The sequence below is a fragment of the Scyliorhinus torazame genome, chromosome 5 (assembly GCF_047496885.1).
Source record: "Scyliorhinus torazame isolate Kashiwa2021f chromosome 5, sScyTor2.1, whole genome shotgun sequence".
NCBI classification, from domain to species: domain Eukaryota; kingdom Metazoa; phylum Chordata; class Chondrichthyes; order Carcharhiniformes; family Scyliorhinidae; genus Scyliorhinus; species Scyliorhinus torazame.
In genome coordinates this window covers 114,788,081-114,804,132 of record NC_092711.1, presented here as the reverse complement: position 1 = coordinate 114,804,132, position 16,052 = coordinate 114,788,081, and the positions used below count along the sequence as shown (strand labels likewise).

The 16,052-nt window shown below is 49.2% G+C and overlaps 1 protein-coding gene across 1 annotated transcript in view; it reads left to right on the top strand.

Annotated features, from left to right (window-relative positions):
• The first annotated feature begins 8,473 nt into the window (after positions 1–8,473).
• LOC140419525 (uncharacterized) overlaps positions 8,474–16,052 on the top strand; it is a 33,959-nt gene continuing 26,380 nt past the window's right edge. The window contains 2 exon segments of the mRNA XM_072503429.1: positions 8,474–8,554; positions 10,693–10,815. Coding sequence (XP_072359530.1) covers positions 10,718–10,815 — 98 coding nt within the window. The 5' untranslated portion in view covers positions 8,474–8,554; positions 10,693–10,717.

Sequence of the window (16,052 nt, the reverse complement as noted above, 5' to 3'; positions counted from 1 at the left end):
TGCTGTGACTGCGCTTGTGTTTTGACAGGCCAGATAATCGGCTGAAGCTTCGTCCACACACAGAACACGTGTACGGTTTCTCCCGACTGTGAACTGTGCTTTTTCCTTCCATGTTCAAAATCTGATGATATTCAGGTTACGATCAGTTATACAACAGTCAGATTTTGATGTGGTGCTTGGTTGGAGTTTCCCAATTGCACATCCTTCCCTGCTGATACCCTGTGAAATTTAGTTGAAACGGAAAAAAGGGAGTGAGAGAGATCCCACAGAAACACAAAGGCAGGTTGTGAAATTGTGCTGAATGAATCTGGTAACTTGTGGGGCCGGCACTGGGAAAGTGACCACGGAAACTGTTGAACCTTTTGTGAAAAGTGAACTAGTTTGTTAATGTCCTTCAGGGAAGGGAACCTGCCGCCCGGTCTGAGCCCACACAAGATTCGGGCCTCTGCAAGAACACAAGAAATAGGAGCAGCAGTAGACCATTCGGCCCGTCGAACCTGCTCTGCCATTGAACACGATTGTGGTTGATCTCAGTCTTCAATTCCACTTTCCCGTGAGCTCTCTGCGTCCTTTGACTTCCTGAGAGACCAAAAATCTCACCATCTCAGCCTTGTATATATTCAACGATGGTCACAGTAACTTCTTTGCAGTGTTCATGTAAGCCTACTTGTGACAATAATGATTATTATCATCCACAACCCTCTGGGCTAGAGAATGTTATGTGAGAAAGAGAGTGAGAGAGAAAGAGAGTGAGTAGTGGGGGAGAGAGAGAGAGACAAAAAGATTGATGGAAAGGGAGAGTGAGAACGGAGTGAGGGTAACAGCAAGCAATGGACCAACAACTGAATCACAATTTGACAAAATCTCCTGAACCCTTAACCTCCACCATCTGGATGGACCAGGACAGCAGATGTATGTGAACATTGTAGCCACCTGGGTGGTCACTTCCCAACTTAAAATGGAGAACCGCAAAGACTAAAGGGAAATTCAGCCAACACAGGCAAAAACGAGCAAGTGCAGAAATCCTGTGTGTTGGAACCTGCAAAAACCAGACAGCACAAAAACCAGACAGCACTGAAACCAGCAGCTATCTGCATAGCAATGAGCGATTCCAAGGCACAATTGCAACACTTAAGGTGAATAAAACCAAGCCAGACTCCTCGGCGCCAGCAGGAGCCAAGACAAAGGAAGGCCAACGGACATTTAGGGAACAACTCCAGTATTGGAGAAATCGTTCCAAGTGATCGGGACGCAGTCCAATCACTTGGAACCAGATACGGGGTCCGCCCCGAAGGGCGGGAAGCCCCTGGGGACTATAAAGTAAAGCCCCCAAGTTCAAATTGTCCTTCTTGGCAGGGTCACTCAACAATGCGAATCAACCCCTGAGAGTGAACTGCACAAGCGGCCACATCAACCAAGTAAGTCTCCAGTCAACGCACGCTACGAGATAGGCGCTCCTAGCTACCAGTTCATACCAGCTTTTGAATCCTGCAGACTCAGATCGAACGAAAGGCCATTTGTTCCCCTGACTTGGTGGGCCAATTCCGAGGCTAAGTATAGGCCTTTTAGTGATAGAGAATAGTCTAGAAAGTAGAGTTTATGCATGAGTAGTGATTTACTGTGTATAATAAATGTGTTTTGATTTGAATCTTACTAATTGGTGTGTTGAGTTATACCTGGCGACTCTAGAGCAAAGGTTATAGAAACAGAGCAAATTAAGTAAAGATACAACGGGCAACATTTAAGAGCCAACCAAAAGTTAGCAACAACATCACCACTTGAAAGTTCCTTTCCAAGACACAAACTGTCTGAACCAGTGCTGGATGAGCAGAACTTTCCTCCATTTAAATATTGACAAGACTGAACCCATTCCCTTTCATGCCCGCTACAAACTCCACTCCCTTGTCACCAATTCCATCCCTGTCCAATGACTGAGGCTGAAGATGACTGTTCAGAACCTTGGTGGAATAATTCACCCCAGATTAGCTCTTTTTAAAAAAAATATATATTTTATTAAAGTTTTTCGATCAAACAAAAACAAAATTTTCCCATTTTACAACTTTGTAATAATATATACATTGATCGTTTTTTAAATAAATAATATGCTAACTAACGGCAACGGCTAACAAAATAAGAAACAACAGAAATAGTAACTAAAATAGTAACTTCGTAAAATCTAATATAAATAATATATAAACACACACATAAAACCCCTGAAGACCCAAATGAGTCCTCCCCCCCCCCCCACCCCTGGGTTGCTGCTGCTACCTTTCCTATTTTCCCTTATCGCTCTGCGAGATAGTCGAGGAACGGTTGCCACCGCCTGGTGAACCCTTGAGCCGAACCTCTTAGTGCGTACTTTATCCGCTCCAATTTTATGAACCCTGCCATGTCGTTTATCCAAGCCTCCACTCCCAGGGGTTTAGCTTCTTTCCACATAAGTAGAATCCTTCGCCGGGCTACTAGGGACGCAAAGGCCAAAACATCGGCCTCTCTCGCCTCCTGCACTCCCGGCTCATCTGCAACCCCAAATATAGCCAACCCCCAGCCAAGTTCGACCCGGACCCCCACCACCTTTGAAATCACCTTTGCCACACCCACTCAGAACCCATGCAATACCGGACATGACCAAAACATGTGGGTGTGGTTCGCCGGGCTTCCCGCGCATCTCCCGCACCTATCCTCCACTCCAAAAAATCTACTCAGCCTTGCTCCAGTCATATGCGCCCTGTGTAGAACCTTGAATTGTATCAAGCTGAGCCTGGCACACGAGGACGAAGAGTTTACCCTACTTAGGGCATCTGCTCACAGCCCCTCCTCAATCTCTTTCACCAGCTCCTCCTCCCATTTTCCCTTCAGCTCCTCTACCATCGTCTCCCCCTCGTCTCTCATTTCCCTATATATATCTGACACCCTACCATCACCCACCCATGCCCCCGAAATCACTCTGTCCTGGATCTCTTGCGCCGGGAGCTGCGGAAATTCCCTCACCTGTTGCCTCACAAATGCCCTCACTTGCATATAGCGAAATGCATTCCCAGGTGGCAACCCATATTTTTCTGTCAGTGCTCCCAGACTCGCGAACGTCCCGTCTAAGGACAAGTCCTTCAATTTCGCAATTCCTGCTCGCTGCCAAGATTTAAATCCCCCATCTATCTTTCCCGGGATGAACCTATGGTTGTTCCTTATCGGGGACCACACTGAGGCACCCGTCACTCCCTTATGTCGTCTCCACTGCCCCCAAATTTTCAGAGTTGCCACCACCACTGGGTTTGTGGGTGTATTTTTTCGGGGAGAACGGTAAAGGCGCCGTCGCCAGTGCTTTTAGGCTAGTTCCCCTACAGGATGCCATCTCCAGTCTTTTCCACGCTGCTCCTTCCCCTTCCCTCATCCACTTACATATCATTGACACGTTGGCGGCCCAATAATAATCACTTAGACTCGGCAGTGCCAGTCCCCCTCTGTCCCTACTGCGCTGCAGGAACCCCCTCTTTACTCTTGGGGTCTTTCCAGCCCACACAAAGCTCATAATACTCTTGTCCACCTTCTTAAAAAAGGCCTTTGTAATCAGTACAGGGAGGCACTGGAACACAAAAAGAAACCTCGGAAGGACAACCATTTTAACCGCCTGCACCCTGCCCGCCAATGACAGGGGCGCCATGTCCCACCTCCTAAAGTCCTCTTCCATCTGCTCTACCAGTCGTGCCAAGTTAAGCTTATGCAAGGTTCCCCAGTTCCTGGCCACCTGGATCCCTAAATACCGGAAATCCCTTGTTACCCTTCTCAACGGTAAATCATCTATTCCCCTGCCCTGTTCCCCGGGGTGTATCACAAACAGTTCACTCTTCCCCATATTCAATTTATATCCTGAAAATTTTCCAAACTCCCTGAGTGTCTGCATTATCTCAGACATCCCCTCCACTGGGTCCGCGACATACAACAACAAATCATCCGCGTATAGTGACACCCGATGCTCTTCTACTCCTCTAAGTACCCCCCTCCACTTCCTAGAGCCCCTCAGCGCTATGGCCAGTGGCTCAATTGCCAACGCAAACAGTAACGGGGACAGGGGACATCCCTGTCTTGTACCCCTATATAGTCGGAAGTGGTCAGATCGTTGCCTATTTGTAATCACACTTGCCACCGGGGCCCTGTACAGGAGCTGAACCCATCTAATGAACCCCTCTCCAAATCCAAATCTCCTCAGTACTTCCCACAGGTAGTCCCACTCCACTCTATCAAATGCTTTCTCTGCATCCATCGCCACCACCATCTCCGCCTCACCCTCCGGTGGGGGCATCATCATCACCCCCAGCAGCCTCCGTATATTAGCATTCAATTGTCTCCCTTTAACAAACCCCGTTTGATCATCATGCACCACCCCCGAGACACAGTCCTCTATCCTCGTTGCCATCACCTTGGCCAAAAGCTTGGCATCTACGTTCAAGAGGGAAATAGGCCTGTATGACCCGCACTGCAGCGGGTCTTTGTCTCTTTTCAAGATCAGCGATATCGTCGCCTCCGACATCGTCGGGGGTAGTGTCCCCCTTTCCCTAGCCTCATTAAAGGTTCTCGTCTGAAGTGGGGCCAGCAGGTCCACGTATTTCCTATAGAACTCCACCGGGAACCCATCCGGTCCTGGGGCCTTCCCTGCCTGCATGTTCCCAATTCCTTTTACCACCTCCTCCACCTCAATCTGCGCTCCCAGTCCTGTCATCTCCTGTTCCTCAACCTTCGGGAACTCCAGCTGGTCTAAGAAACGCATCATTCCCTCTTTCCCTTCCGGGGGTTGAGCCTTATATAGCCTCTCGTAAAATACCTTAAACACCCCGTTCACCCTCTCCGCTCCCCGTTCCATCTTTCCCTCCTCGTCCCTAACCCCTCCGATCTCTCTCGCCGCCCCCCTCTTCCTAAGTTGTTGGGCCAGCAGCCGGCTCGCCTTCTCTCCATATTCATACTGCACTCCCTGTGCCTTCCTCCATTGTGCCTCCGCCTTACCCGTGGTGAACAAGTCAAAGTCCGTGTGCAATCTTCATCTTTCCCTGTATAGCCCTTCATCTGGAGCCTCCGCATATTGCCTATCCACCCTCAAAATCTCCCTCAACAATCTCTCCCTTTCTTTACCCTTTTGTTTCCCCTTATAGGCCCTTATGGAGATCAGTTCCCCTCTAACCACTGCCTTCAGCGCCTCCCAGACCACTTCCACCTGGACCTCTCCGTCATCATTAATCTCAAGGTACCTTTCAATACATCCCCTCACCCTTACACATACCCCCTCGTCCGCCAACAGTCCCATATCTAATCTCCAGAGTGGGTGCTGTTCCTTTTCCTCTCCTACTTCCAGATCTACCCAATGTGGGGCATGATCTGAAATGGCTATAGCCGAATACTCCGTTCCTGCCACCTTCGGGATCAGCGCCCTTCCCAGGACAAAGAAGTCTATCCGGGAGTAGACTTTGTGGACATGGGAGAAGAAGGAAAACTCTTTACTCCTTGGCCTAGTAAATCTCCAGGGATCCACTCCTCCCATCTGCTCCATAAAGTCCTTAAGCACCTTGGCCGCTGCCGGCCTCCTCCCGGTCCTAGATCTGGACCGGTCCAGCCCTGGGTCCAGCACCGTGTTGAAGTCCCCCCCCATTACCAACTTTCCCATCTCCAGGTCCGGGATGTGCCCCAACATACGCTTCAGAAAGTTCGCGTCATCCCAGTTCGGGGCATATACATTCACCAGCACCACCGCCTCACCTTGCAGTCTGCCACTCACCATCACGTATCTACCCACACTGTCCGCCACTATGGTCTTCGCCTCAAACAATACCCGTTTCCCCACCAGTATTGCCACCCCTCTATTTTTTGCATCCAAGCCCGAGTGGAATACCTGTCCCACCCATCCTTTTCTTAATCGGACCTGATCCGCCAGTTTCAGGTGCGTCTCCTGAAGCATGACCACGTCTGCCTTTAGCTTCTTTAGGTGCGCAAGTACCCTTGCCCTCTTAATCGGCCCATTCAACCCTCAACCCTCTCACGTTCCACGTGATCAACCGGGTTGGGGGGCTCTTTACCCACACCCCCCCCCTCGTCGGCTAGCCATCCCCTATTTTAGACCAGCTCCTCACCCGGTTCCCACGCACCCGCTTATCCCCCCGACAGCGCCCTCCCGTCCCGACCATCCCATCCCGTAACAGCTCCCCCTTCTCCTTAGCAGCAGCAACCCAGTTACCACCCCCCCCCCCCCCCCCCCCCCCCCCCACCGCTAGATCCCTCTCTAGCTTAGTTGCTCCTCCCATATTGCTTCCGGAAGTCAGCAAACTCTGGCTGACCTCGGCTTCCCCCGTTTATCCTTAGCCCCCATTATGTGAGGCCCCCTCCTTCCTGCGCCCCCTTTTCCCGCCACAATTTCCATAGCGCGGGAACAAAGCCCGCGCTTCCCTCTCGGCCCCACCCCTGATGGCGCAGCTCCCTCTCTCCTTCCCCCTCCCCTTCCCCACCGGCGCCCACATTTCTTCGTGACCCCCCCTTCGAGGGGAAAGAAAATGTTCCCCCATCTGATTCACAGTCCCTTGCCACCACCTCACTACTTCATTTCAAACACTCTTTCTCCAATCTTGTCCAACTTCTCCTCTTCAATAAATGCTCACGCCTCTTCTGCCGTCTCAAAGTAGTGGTGTTTACCCTGGTGTGTAACCCACAGTCTTGCCGGCTGCAACATTCCGAACTTCACTTTCCTCTTGTGGAGCACCGCCTTGGCCCGATTGAAACTCGCCCTCCTTCTCGCCACCTCCGCACTCCAATCCTGATACACGCGGATCACCGCGTTCTCCCACCTGCTGCTCCGTGTCTTTTTCGCCCATCTCAGGACCATCTCCCTGTCCTTGTATCGGTGGAACCTCACCACTATTGCTCGAGGTATTTCTCCTGCCTTTGGTCTTCTCACGAGGACTCGATACGCTCCCTCCACTTCCAGGGGGCCCATCGGGGCCTCATCTCCCATTAAGGTATGGAGCATCGTGCTCACATACGCCCCAACGTCCGCTCCCTCTGCCCCTTCGGGAAGACCCAGGATTCTTAAATTCTTCCTCCTCGAGCTATTTTCCAGGGCTTCCAGTCTCTCCATACACCTCTTATGCAGTGCCTCGTGCGTCTCCGTCTTCACCACCAAGCCCTGTATCTCGTCCTCATTTTCGGCAGCTTTTGCCTTCACTCCATCTCTTGGGTCTTCTGAGCCTCCTTTAACCCCTCAATCGCCTGCAGCATCGGCGCCAGCACCTCCTTCTTGAGCTCCTCCACACATCGGCGGAGGAACTCCTGCTGTTCCAGGCCCCATACCAACTGGCCTCCCTCCGCCGCCATCTTGCTTCTCACTTCCCTTCTATGCCGCTGCTCCAGAGGATCCTCCGCAATCTGGCCACTATTATCTCTTCTGTCCATTCACATCCGGGGGGACTCCCTTCTATGTCGCCTCATAGTGGGTTTAGCCTTCGAAAATTGCCGTTGGGGCTCCCGATAAGAGCCCAAAAGTCTGTTAAAACGGGAGGTGCCGAAACGTGCGACTTAGCTGGTCATTGCCGCATCCGGAAGCCCAGATGAGCTCTTGACCACAGATCTACATCGTCACCAAGATTGCCGACTTCCACCTCAGGAACACAGCTCGACTCCACCTTAGTCTCTGTTCATCTGCTGCAGAAACCACCATCCATTCTTCTGTTACCTCTCAAACAAATTATTACAATACACTCGCAGCCAGACTCCAACAATAAACACCCTCCAAAGCTCTGCTACCCATGTGCTTACTCACACCAGCCCCTGATCTACAAACGTTTCCTTTTAAAAGGCACAAAAAGTTTAAATTTCTCATTGTTTTACTCCAAGGTAATGACCATCCTGATCTCTGTAATCTCCTCCACATACACCCCTTTGAGATCTCTGCACTCATTTAATTCCAGCCACTTGAGCATTCCTGATTTTAATCTCTCCACCATTACTGAGTTGCCAAGGTCACAATTTCCTCTTTAAAACTCTCCGACTCACTTTCCTCCATTAAGATTCTCCTTAAAATCTAATATCTCCTCTTGTGGCTCAGTGTCAATTGTTATTTTGTAACGTTTCTCTGAAAGTCTTCAAAGTTTTATTCCGTTCAAGTCACAATATAAATTCGAATTATTGTCACAGCCCTGGACATATATTCTGCCCCATAAATAGGAATTTGTAACTCAGAGTGAAGCAGTTTGCTGGACATTCTGTCATGAAGACACATTTCAAAAATGTTGCCCCCAACAATGATGGCGACTGAGCCTGCGCTCTGCTGCTCGTGCCCCAATAAAGATGGTGGGTCCGCATACGCACTGCTGCGAGTGATCCAAAGAAGGATGCCGAGGGCGCATGCGCACTACTGCTCGTGATCCAAATAAGGGTGCCGAGGGCGCATACCCACTGCTGCCGCGAACCCAATATTGAGACGGCGCATGCGCACGTCTGCCAGAGTCAAATAAAGATGGCGTTTGCTTAATCTTGTCTGTAACAAAGCTGCAGCTCCCGCTCAGATCCCCAGGTATTGGTAGGTAATTTTTCCGGATTTTTGGTCTATATAACATGTGCACGAAGCGTGCCGAACGACCCTCCTGATTTATCTCTCCCTCCGTCCCGCCATTCCCAACTTCACGGATTGTGGATCCAAGATAGAACCTTTTGCTGCCTCGCCATTAATCACATTGCGCATGCTTCACTCAGCCCAGTCCCGCCGCCTCGTTCGCGCTGATTGGTTGGAGGACCAGTCGCTCCCAACCGGTCCTCCGGATCTGTCCACTCTTCACCTATTGGTTCGGTGCTGCCGTCAATCACTCCGTGCATTGTGATGTGTCAGGTGAGAGGTCAGTGTCGGGGGGCGGGGTTTAGAAATCACGAGTGCGGCCCCAGAGCTAAACAATGAACATTCTCCACTCTCACGATCCGCCGCTTCCGGCTTCTCTCCACAAACAACGTCACAGAGACCAGGGGGGAGACACTGACCCAGTGACAATGTCACTGCATGAGAGGAAAAGACTAATGGCACCCCTCCTGTTCAAAAAGGCAGAAAGTAGGAAACTAGTTAGTTTAATGCCTGTTGTTGGGAAACTGCTGGAATTCATTATTGACAAGTAGTAACTGGACATTTGGAAAGTCAAACCGCAATCCATCAGTCAGCGTGGTTTGGTGAAGTGTTTGACTCACTTGTTGGAGTTCTTGGAAGATGTGACAGGCCAGGTGGATAATGGGGGTCCTGTGGATGTATTTGGACTTCCAAAATACAGTTGATAAGGTGTCACACAAAAGGTAATAAACAAGGTAAGATCCCACGGGGGTTAGAGGTAATATATTAGCTTGGATGGAGGATTGGCTAACCAACAGACAGCAGAGAGTGGGGTTAGATTATATTAGATTTATTGACACATATCTTGAGGAAAAACATTTTTACCCAGAGGGTGGTGAGGGTCTGGAATGCACTGCTGAGGAGGATGGTAGAGGCGGGTTGCCTCACATCCTCTTAAAAAGTACCTGGATGAAGACTGGCACATTATAACATTCAAGGCTATGGGCCAAGTGCTGGCAAATGGGATTAGGTAGGTGGGTCAGATTTTGATGTGTTGGTGCAAACTCGATGGATCGAAGTGCCTCTTCTGCACTTTTGCTGATAATACAAAGTTCGGTGGCATCGTAGACAGCATTGATGACAGCATAAAACTGTAAGAAGATAATGATAATAATCGCTTATTGTCACAAGTCGGCTTCAAATGAAGTTACTGTGAAAAGCCCCTAGTCGCCACATTCCAGCACCTGTTCGGGGAATTGAACCATGCTGCTGCTGGCCTGCCTTGGCCTGCTTTCAAAGCCAGCGTTTTAGCCGTGTGCTAAACAGCCCCTGAGAAAGATAACATTCAGCAATCAGCCCCTGATATAGATAACATTCAGCAATCTCCTAGTTACTAATCTCCTAGTTACTCCCCAACTTAGTTAATTACTCTGATGTCACATTTCAGTTTTTGCCCCCAGTCCAGATATCCAACAGGTAAGTTATTTATACTTACTGATGGCAGCAGGGTGGCGCAGTGAGTAGCACTGCTGCCTCACGGTGCTGAGGTCCCAGGTTCGATCCCGGCTCTGGCTCACTGTCCGTGTGGAGTTTGCACATTCTCCCCATGTTTGTGTCGGTTTTGCCCACACAACCCGAAAAGATGTGCAGGGTAGGTGGATTGGCCACGCTAAATTGCCACTTAATTGGAAAAATGAATTGGGTATTCTGAATTTTAAAAAAATAAAATGTTCCGAAGCTGCTCCTCCTCGGATTCGCACCAACTCCGCTCCCTGCCGGCTAGGCCGTGAATCCCTGAGGTAAGTTATTTATGTTTACTGTTCCGAAGCTCCTCTCCCCGAGTTCACACCAACTCCGCTCCCTGCATTGGCGAGGTTCATTTACCTGAGTGTCTGGAAAATCATTAGGGCAGTAACTGTCCTGTAAGGTAATAAGTCCTTTTGCTTCCCAATTGGCCGAGGAAGGCAGTGTGTCACAAGGATGGATGTGTTGACCGATTAATGGCTGGAGGATGGGGGCAGGTCATGTGATCAAACCTCCAGGAATACGTTTAATCAAAGTTGGCGAGAAGAGAATGTTGTGAACTTCTATCCTAAACTGACAGTGAGGTTTCTGTAAATTTACAGGATAATGGAAGTGGAGGTTTAACAGATGGGAAAAGCAAACCAAACGTCACATCGCAATCTGACAGAGTCACTCGATTCATCAGAACCTGAATTTCAGCAGCATCTGGGTGTGGAAGGTATAAGGTTTGTCTGTTCTGTCTGTGAAGGAAGATTTCTAGTCTCAGTGTGACTGGAAAAGCCCCGAGATTCACAAACCCTGGTTAGACCAAACCCGGAGAACTGTGTTCAGTTCTGGACAACAAACCTGAGGAAGGATAGAATGGCCTCGGAGGGAGTGTAGCACAGATTTACCTGAGTGATATCTGAACCGTCCAGGGTTAAATTACAAAACGAGATTACCCAAAAGAGTCAGAGATATGATGGCACAGAGAAGGGCATTCGGCCCATTGAATCCTTGCTAGATCTGGAGCAATCCAGTCAGTCCCATTCTCCTGCTCTGTCCCTGTTTCCTCGCAGGTTTATTTCCCTCAAATGTCTATCCAATTTCCTTTTGAAATCAAATGATTCATGTATCTATTTTCAAACGCCCTCCTAGGCAGCAAGAATCAGGTAATTGTCGCTCGCTGTGTAAAAACATATATCTCATATCACCTCATATCTCCTGTACCTTTTACATACAAACTCGGAACAGGCCACTCGGCCCCTCGAGCCTGCTCAGCATTCAATAAGATTACAGCTGATCTCATTCTAACCTCAACTCCACATTCCTGCCTACGCCTGATGACCTTGTTGATCCCCAAATTTCTTTCTCTGTCAGTCTGGCCTCAATAAAAGTTGAGACGGATTCGCACGTAAACAGAAGTTATTTATTTAGCTTGCAAGCTTGAATCATCTTACAGAAATGTAACAGGACATCCTGCCTCTTACACTCCAGAAAACGACTGAACTAACAGACAAAGGGATCTCTGCAAAATCAGTTCAAATGGTATCAAGTTTCACATACTCGACGGACATAGGTCAGCCTAGGTCCCTCCTGACCTGTTCGATCTATTCTGATTGGCTCACTTCCAATCCCTTTCTCTGGCCCCTATCAATGCAGTCTCACTCTCATAGACACACCTCTTCCTGCTTTTTCCATGCGGTCTCAAATTCCTTTGTCCCTAACTGCAAAAATCAAAGTGGCTTATTTCTACATTACATTAACTAGTATCTCTAAAGTAACTATTTTATATCACATTCGTCATTCCCTCCTTTTATCATTCCATGATAACCGAACTATCCAATCTATAGCTACGGTTCCTCATCTAAAAAGATCCGTCGCTGCATTTCCAATTCTGGTCTTAGCCCCCCTTCATCTGCCTCACCCTCATGGATTTTAACAGTTAAAATTTTTTTCTCGGTGATTGGGGCGGTGATCTGATCTAGTGCACCCCGCATTCTACCCATCACACATTTAAGGATGGCCAGGCCCACAAAGATACAGCCGATAGCTACCACTAGATACATGGCCATATTTATCAACCAGTCCTTCCATCCTCCAGATCCCCAGTTACCCCAAGAGTCAGGATCCTGCATCCCGTCCAAGTGATCCCGTATGCGATCCATAAATTTAGTAATGTTAGCGGTCAAGTCCTGAACACACATGATCCACTTGCCCTGTACTATGGCGCATACCCCACCCTCACGGGCCAGAAGATAGTCAAGAGCATACCGGTTCTGCATTGCAAACAACCGTAGCTGAGACAACTCCTTAGTTATTGCCCCGAGGGCTCCCAAGGTTTCATTTCCCAAAATGGTAAGGCCGCAAATAAAATAATTCCGATCACTAACAGCCAAGGAACCCCCCACACCTCCCAGTGTCAATACGCTCAGAATGCCCCACCCGGCTGAGTGGCCCCGGTTGGGTGCAAGAACCTGAAGTTTTTTTCCAGTTCTCGCAAAATTCAGCAGAGACTGCCCGGCGTGCTAACTGATTATGCAGGTTCCACGCCGAAGGGCAGGGGACTGTGGTAGGGACTAGAGTCCCTTTAGCAATTCGGTGGGGAAATGGGGTGACAAAACGTTGGTCGCCGTACCATTAAATAAAAAGTAGTATCCTTGTTCCGTGTGCAGGCTAGCATCACAATCAGCATATCGGTTGCGTAAGGACCTCCCAGTAGCCCAGTTTATCCAATTTTGAAATGCCCATTCGGGCCGCCCAGCAATGCAGAAAGCCCTATTCCCAACAGTGATATGAGAGACATTCGCCCAGCCACAAAGGAGCTGGAGGCCAGCGTTCAATGGAACGCAAGTGATGTTGTAACAAACGCATTGGCCAGACGCCTGGGTGATATGGCACCTCCTGTCCGTACAGGTGGGAAACAGACATGTTATATTTGTATCCACCTCTACCAGCAAACAGCCATATCCTTCACTGCTGAAGCAATTCTCGTACGACCGGGAATCCCTATTGGGAGTGAAGTGGCTAGGTATGTACGCCCTCCACCGTCGCAGCCTATCGTACTGTGAATGGGAATTATCCCGAGGGAGGGGAAGGCAAATAGCCGGTGGTGCTGAATCCGGATCGTAAGGAAGAGTGACGTGCTCGGGCAATGGCTCGGAACGCTGACAATGAACCACCGTTTGGGGAGTGCCCCAAAGCGGTGAAACAGAAAATAACCTAGACACCGCTGCGGGGTTTGGGTTGCAGACAACCCGTCCCTGGCCATACAGACGGTGGTAAATCTGGTAGAAGAGATTCATACTACCCGGGTTTTCCTCAGTTTGGCCTTTAATTAACTTAAGTGCATCTCCCGGTAACCTACGTTCTAGCTGTACTTCCCTTCTCACACGCCCCGTCCTCTCTCTAGTCCCTTTCTCTTTCTCATGGTCTCTTCCTACACTCTTCTGACAGCCTGATGTTACCTTTATTGTACCACTTTTAACACATCCAAATTCAAATTTACATGTATTCCAAAAACAAGGCAATGTCCATATAATGTTCCCTTCCCATCGCCGGGACCGGTGCAGCTGCTTCATGACTCCCGCATTCTCCTTAACTTTGATGACCTTCCATGAGTCGATACCATGTCCTCGTATATGGGGGCAGTGAAGAACATCACCTGTGCATAGGTGATGTATCCTTGTAGATTGGTTGGGGCTACACAGATACATAATATTCCCCTTTTCCATGTCCATCGCCAATAACACGCCAAGCGAAGTGAGGCCAAATATCAGACAGACGATGCGTAGCCACTCCATCATGCTCCACACCTGTAAAATAGCACTGGAGAAGGGAGGCAGGTTAGTATCCAACCTTTTACAGTAGTGGAGATGGACTCAATTTACAGTGATGTAGGTGGACCCAAGCACTTCGCCCCTCCACTTTAACTGCTGTGGGGGTGGTAAGGAGAACTTGGAAGGGCCCATCCCATCGCGGCTCCGACCCCTTCCTAGTCCAATTTTTGACCATTACATAACTACCGGGCTGGACTGAAAGTGAGCTAGGTACTGGGGCAATGGCTGGTGAGCCGCACGGACTGGGCCATGGAGTTCCTTGAGCACTTGCGTAAAGGCTAGAACATAGGTGGTCATTTCTTCAGTCATCTGATGAAACTGAACCCGTCTGGGAACCTGCAGGCTCCAAGGAATTCTAAGAGGCCTGCCATAAAGAATCTCGGCGGGAGAGAGCCGGGCTGGTCCCGCAGGTGTAACCCGCAGCTGGAAGAGGGCAACGGGGAGCAACTTAAGCCATGTCAGTCCCGTGTCTGCTCTTAATTTAGCCAATTTAGTTTTGAGGGTCTGATTGTGTCTCTCAACCACCCCGGCTGCCTGCGGTCTGTAAGCACAGTGTAACTGCTGGCGTATGCCCAACTGGGAGCAAAACTCCTTGTTAATTTGTCCAATAAAATGAGGCCCATTATCAGAACTTATCTGAGCTGGTATACCGTACCGGGGAATGATTTCCCTCATCAAGACTTTAACCACAGTAGCAGCTTTACTATAGATAGTCGGATACGCCTCAACCCATCTGCTGAACACATCCACAATGACCAAAACATATTTATAACATTGACACCTTTCCAACTCAATGTAATCCATTTGGAGCGTCTCAAAGGGACCACTGGGCAACGGGGTTTGCCCCTTCCCACAAGGGATACCTTTTCCGGTGTTATATTGCTGACAAATCAAACACCGATTACTGATACTTTGGGCCAACCCCTGCATTTTAGGGTGCCACCAAGTGTCCAGCAACAAATCACTAGTCCCTCGAGCCCCACAATGAGTTGCAAAGTGTACACATTCGATGACCCATAAAGCCAGTACATCAGACATACAAGTCTGATGTGCAGGCGTGGTCCATAAAGAGGAAACAGAATCATATGTACAACCTAACCGTTTCCACATTTGTTTATCACTCTCAGGAGCGTCCTCCTGTAACCTTATGACGTCTGGCATTGGCTTGTCAGAAGCAGACACATTCATAGTAGATCGTTTAGTCTGACTTAACATTTTAGGCACCATCACTTGCTGAATTTGTGCGGCTGTGCGCGCTGCACAATCTGCTCGTTCATTACCAACGTCAACTGGGGTTGTACCATTCGTGTGGGCAGCGCATTTAATAACGGAAATCTGCGCTGGCAGAAGGAGGGCCTGCAGTAGGTCATTAACTAAACCCCGGTGGGATATTTGACCACACATAATCATGTCAGGTTGTTCTGACGAAATGTCACTCAAATCGCCCCTTATTGTGGTAGTTTCCTGAATCAAGGCTAAACAGTCGTGGCCAGGTGCGTCTTCATGGACAGGGGGACCACTAAGAAAACAGGCTGGATTGATAGTGGTACAGTATTTAAATGTCAGACGTGGATTGTTCAAAAGGTATATCTCATACCTATTCTGACGAGCTGCGGTAAGGTGCTGACCATTCGCCCCATATCCCTGGCATGGTACTGGTCATGGACCTGACGTGTAATATGAGGGCTTACCGAAGCTGACTGTGGCCATAAATGTGGTGATATTGTAACAAAATCGGCTGTACCTTCTTTTCCCGTGACTGTGGCTGTAACCTTGACTGGCCATTCGGTCTCAAGTAATGGCCGGTATTTGTCCTCCAACTCCCTGTTTCGTCCAGTTCTGTCATAGGCCAGGGTAACGTGATGCAGTGACTGTTCAATGTCTAACGTCCACCACTGGGGGGTGATAGAAATATAGCACTGTTGTCTCATCCTCCTCTTCGCTGATCCACCCACCCAAAGTCACTATATTGGAGCTCCTGCTGGTAAACTACCATTTCTGCCGCTTGTTGGGATCGCAGATCATCCTTTTTCATTACATACTCAGTCTTAACCTTTGTAACTGAGCCTCCTTCTTGGCCTACACCCTCCTTCCAGTAAAATCTGACTGCCCTTGCCATCTGGGAAGGGTCGTTCTCTGTCCAA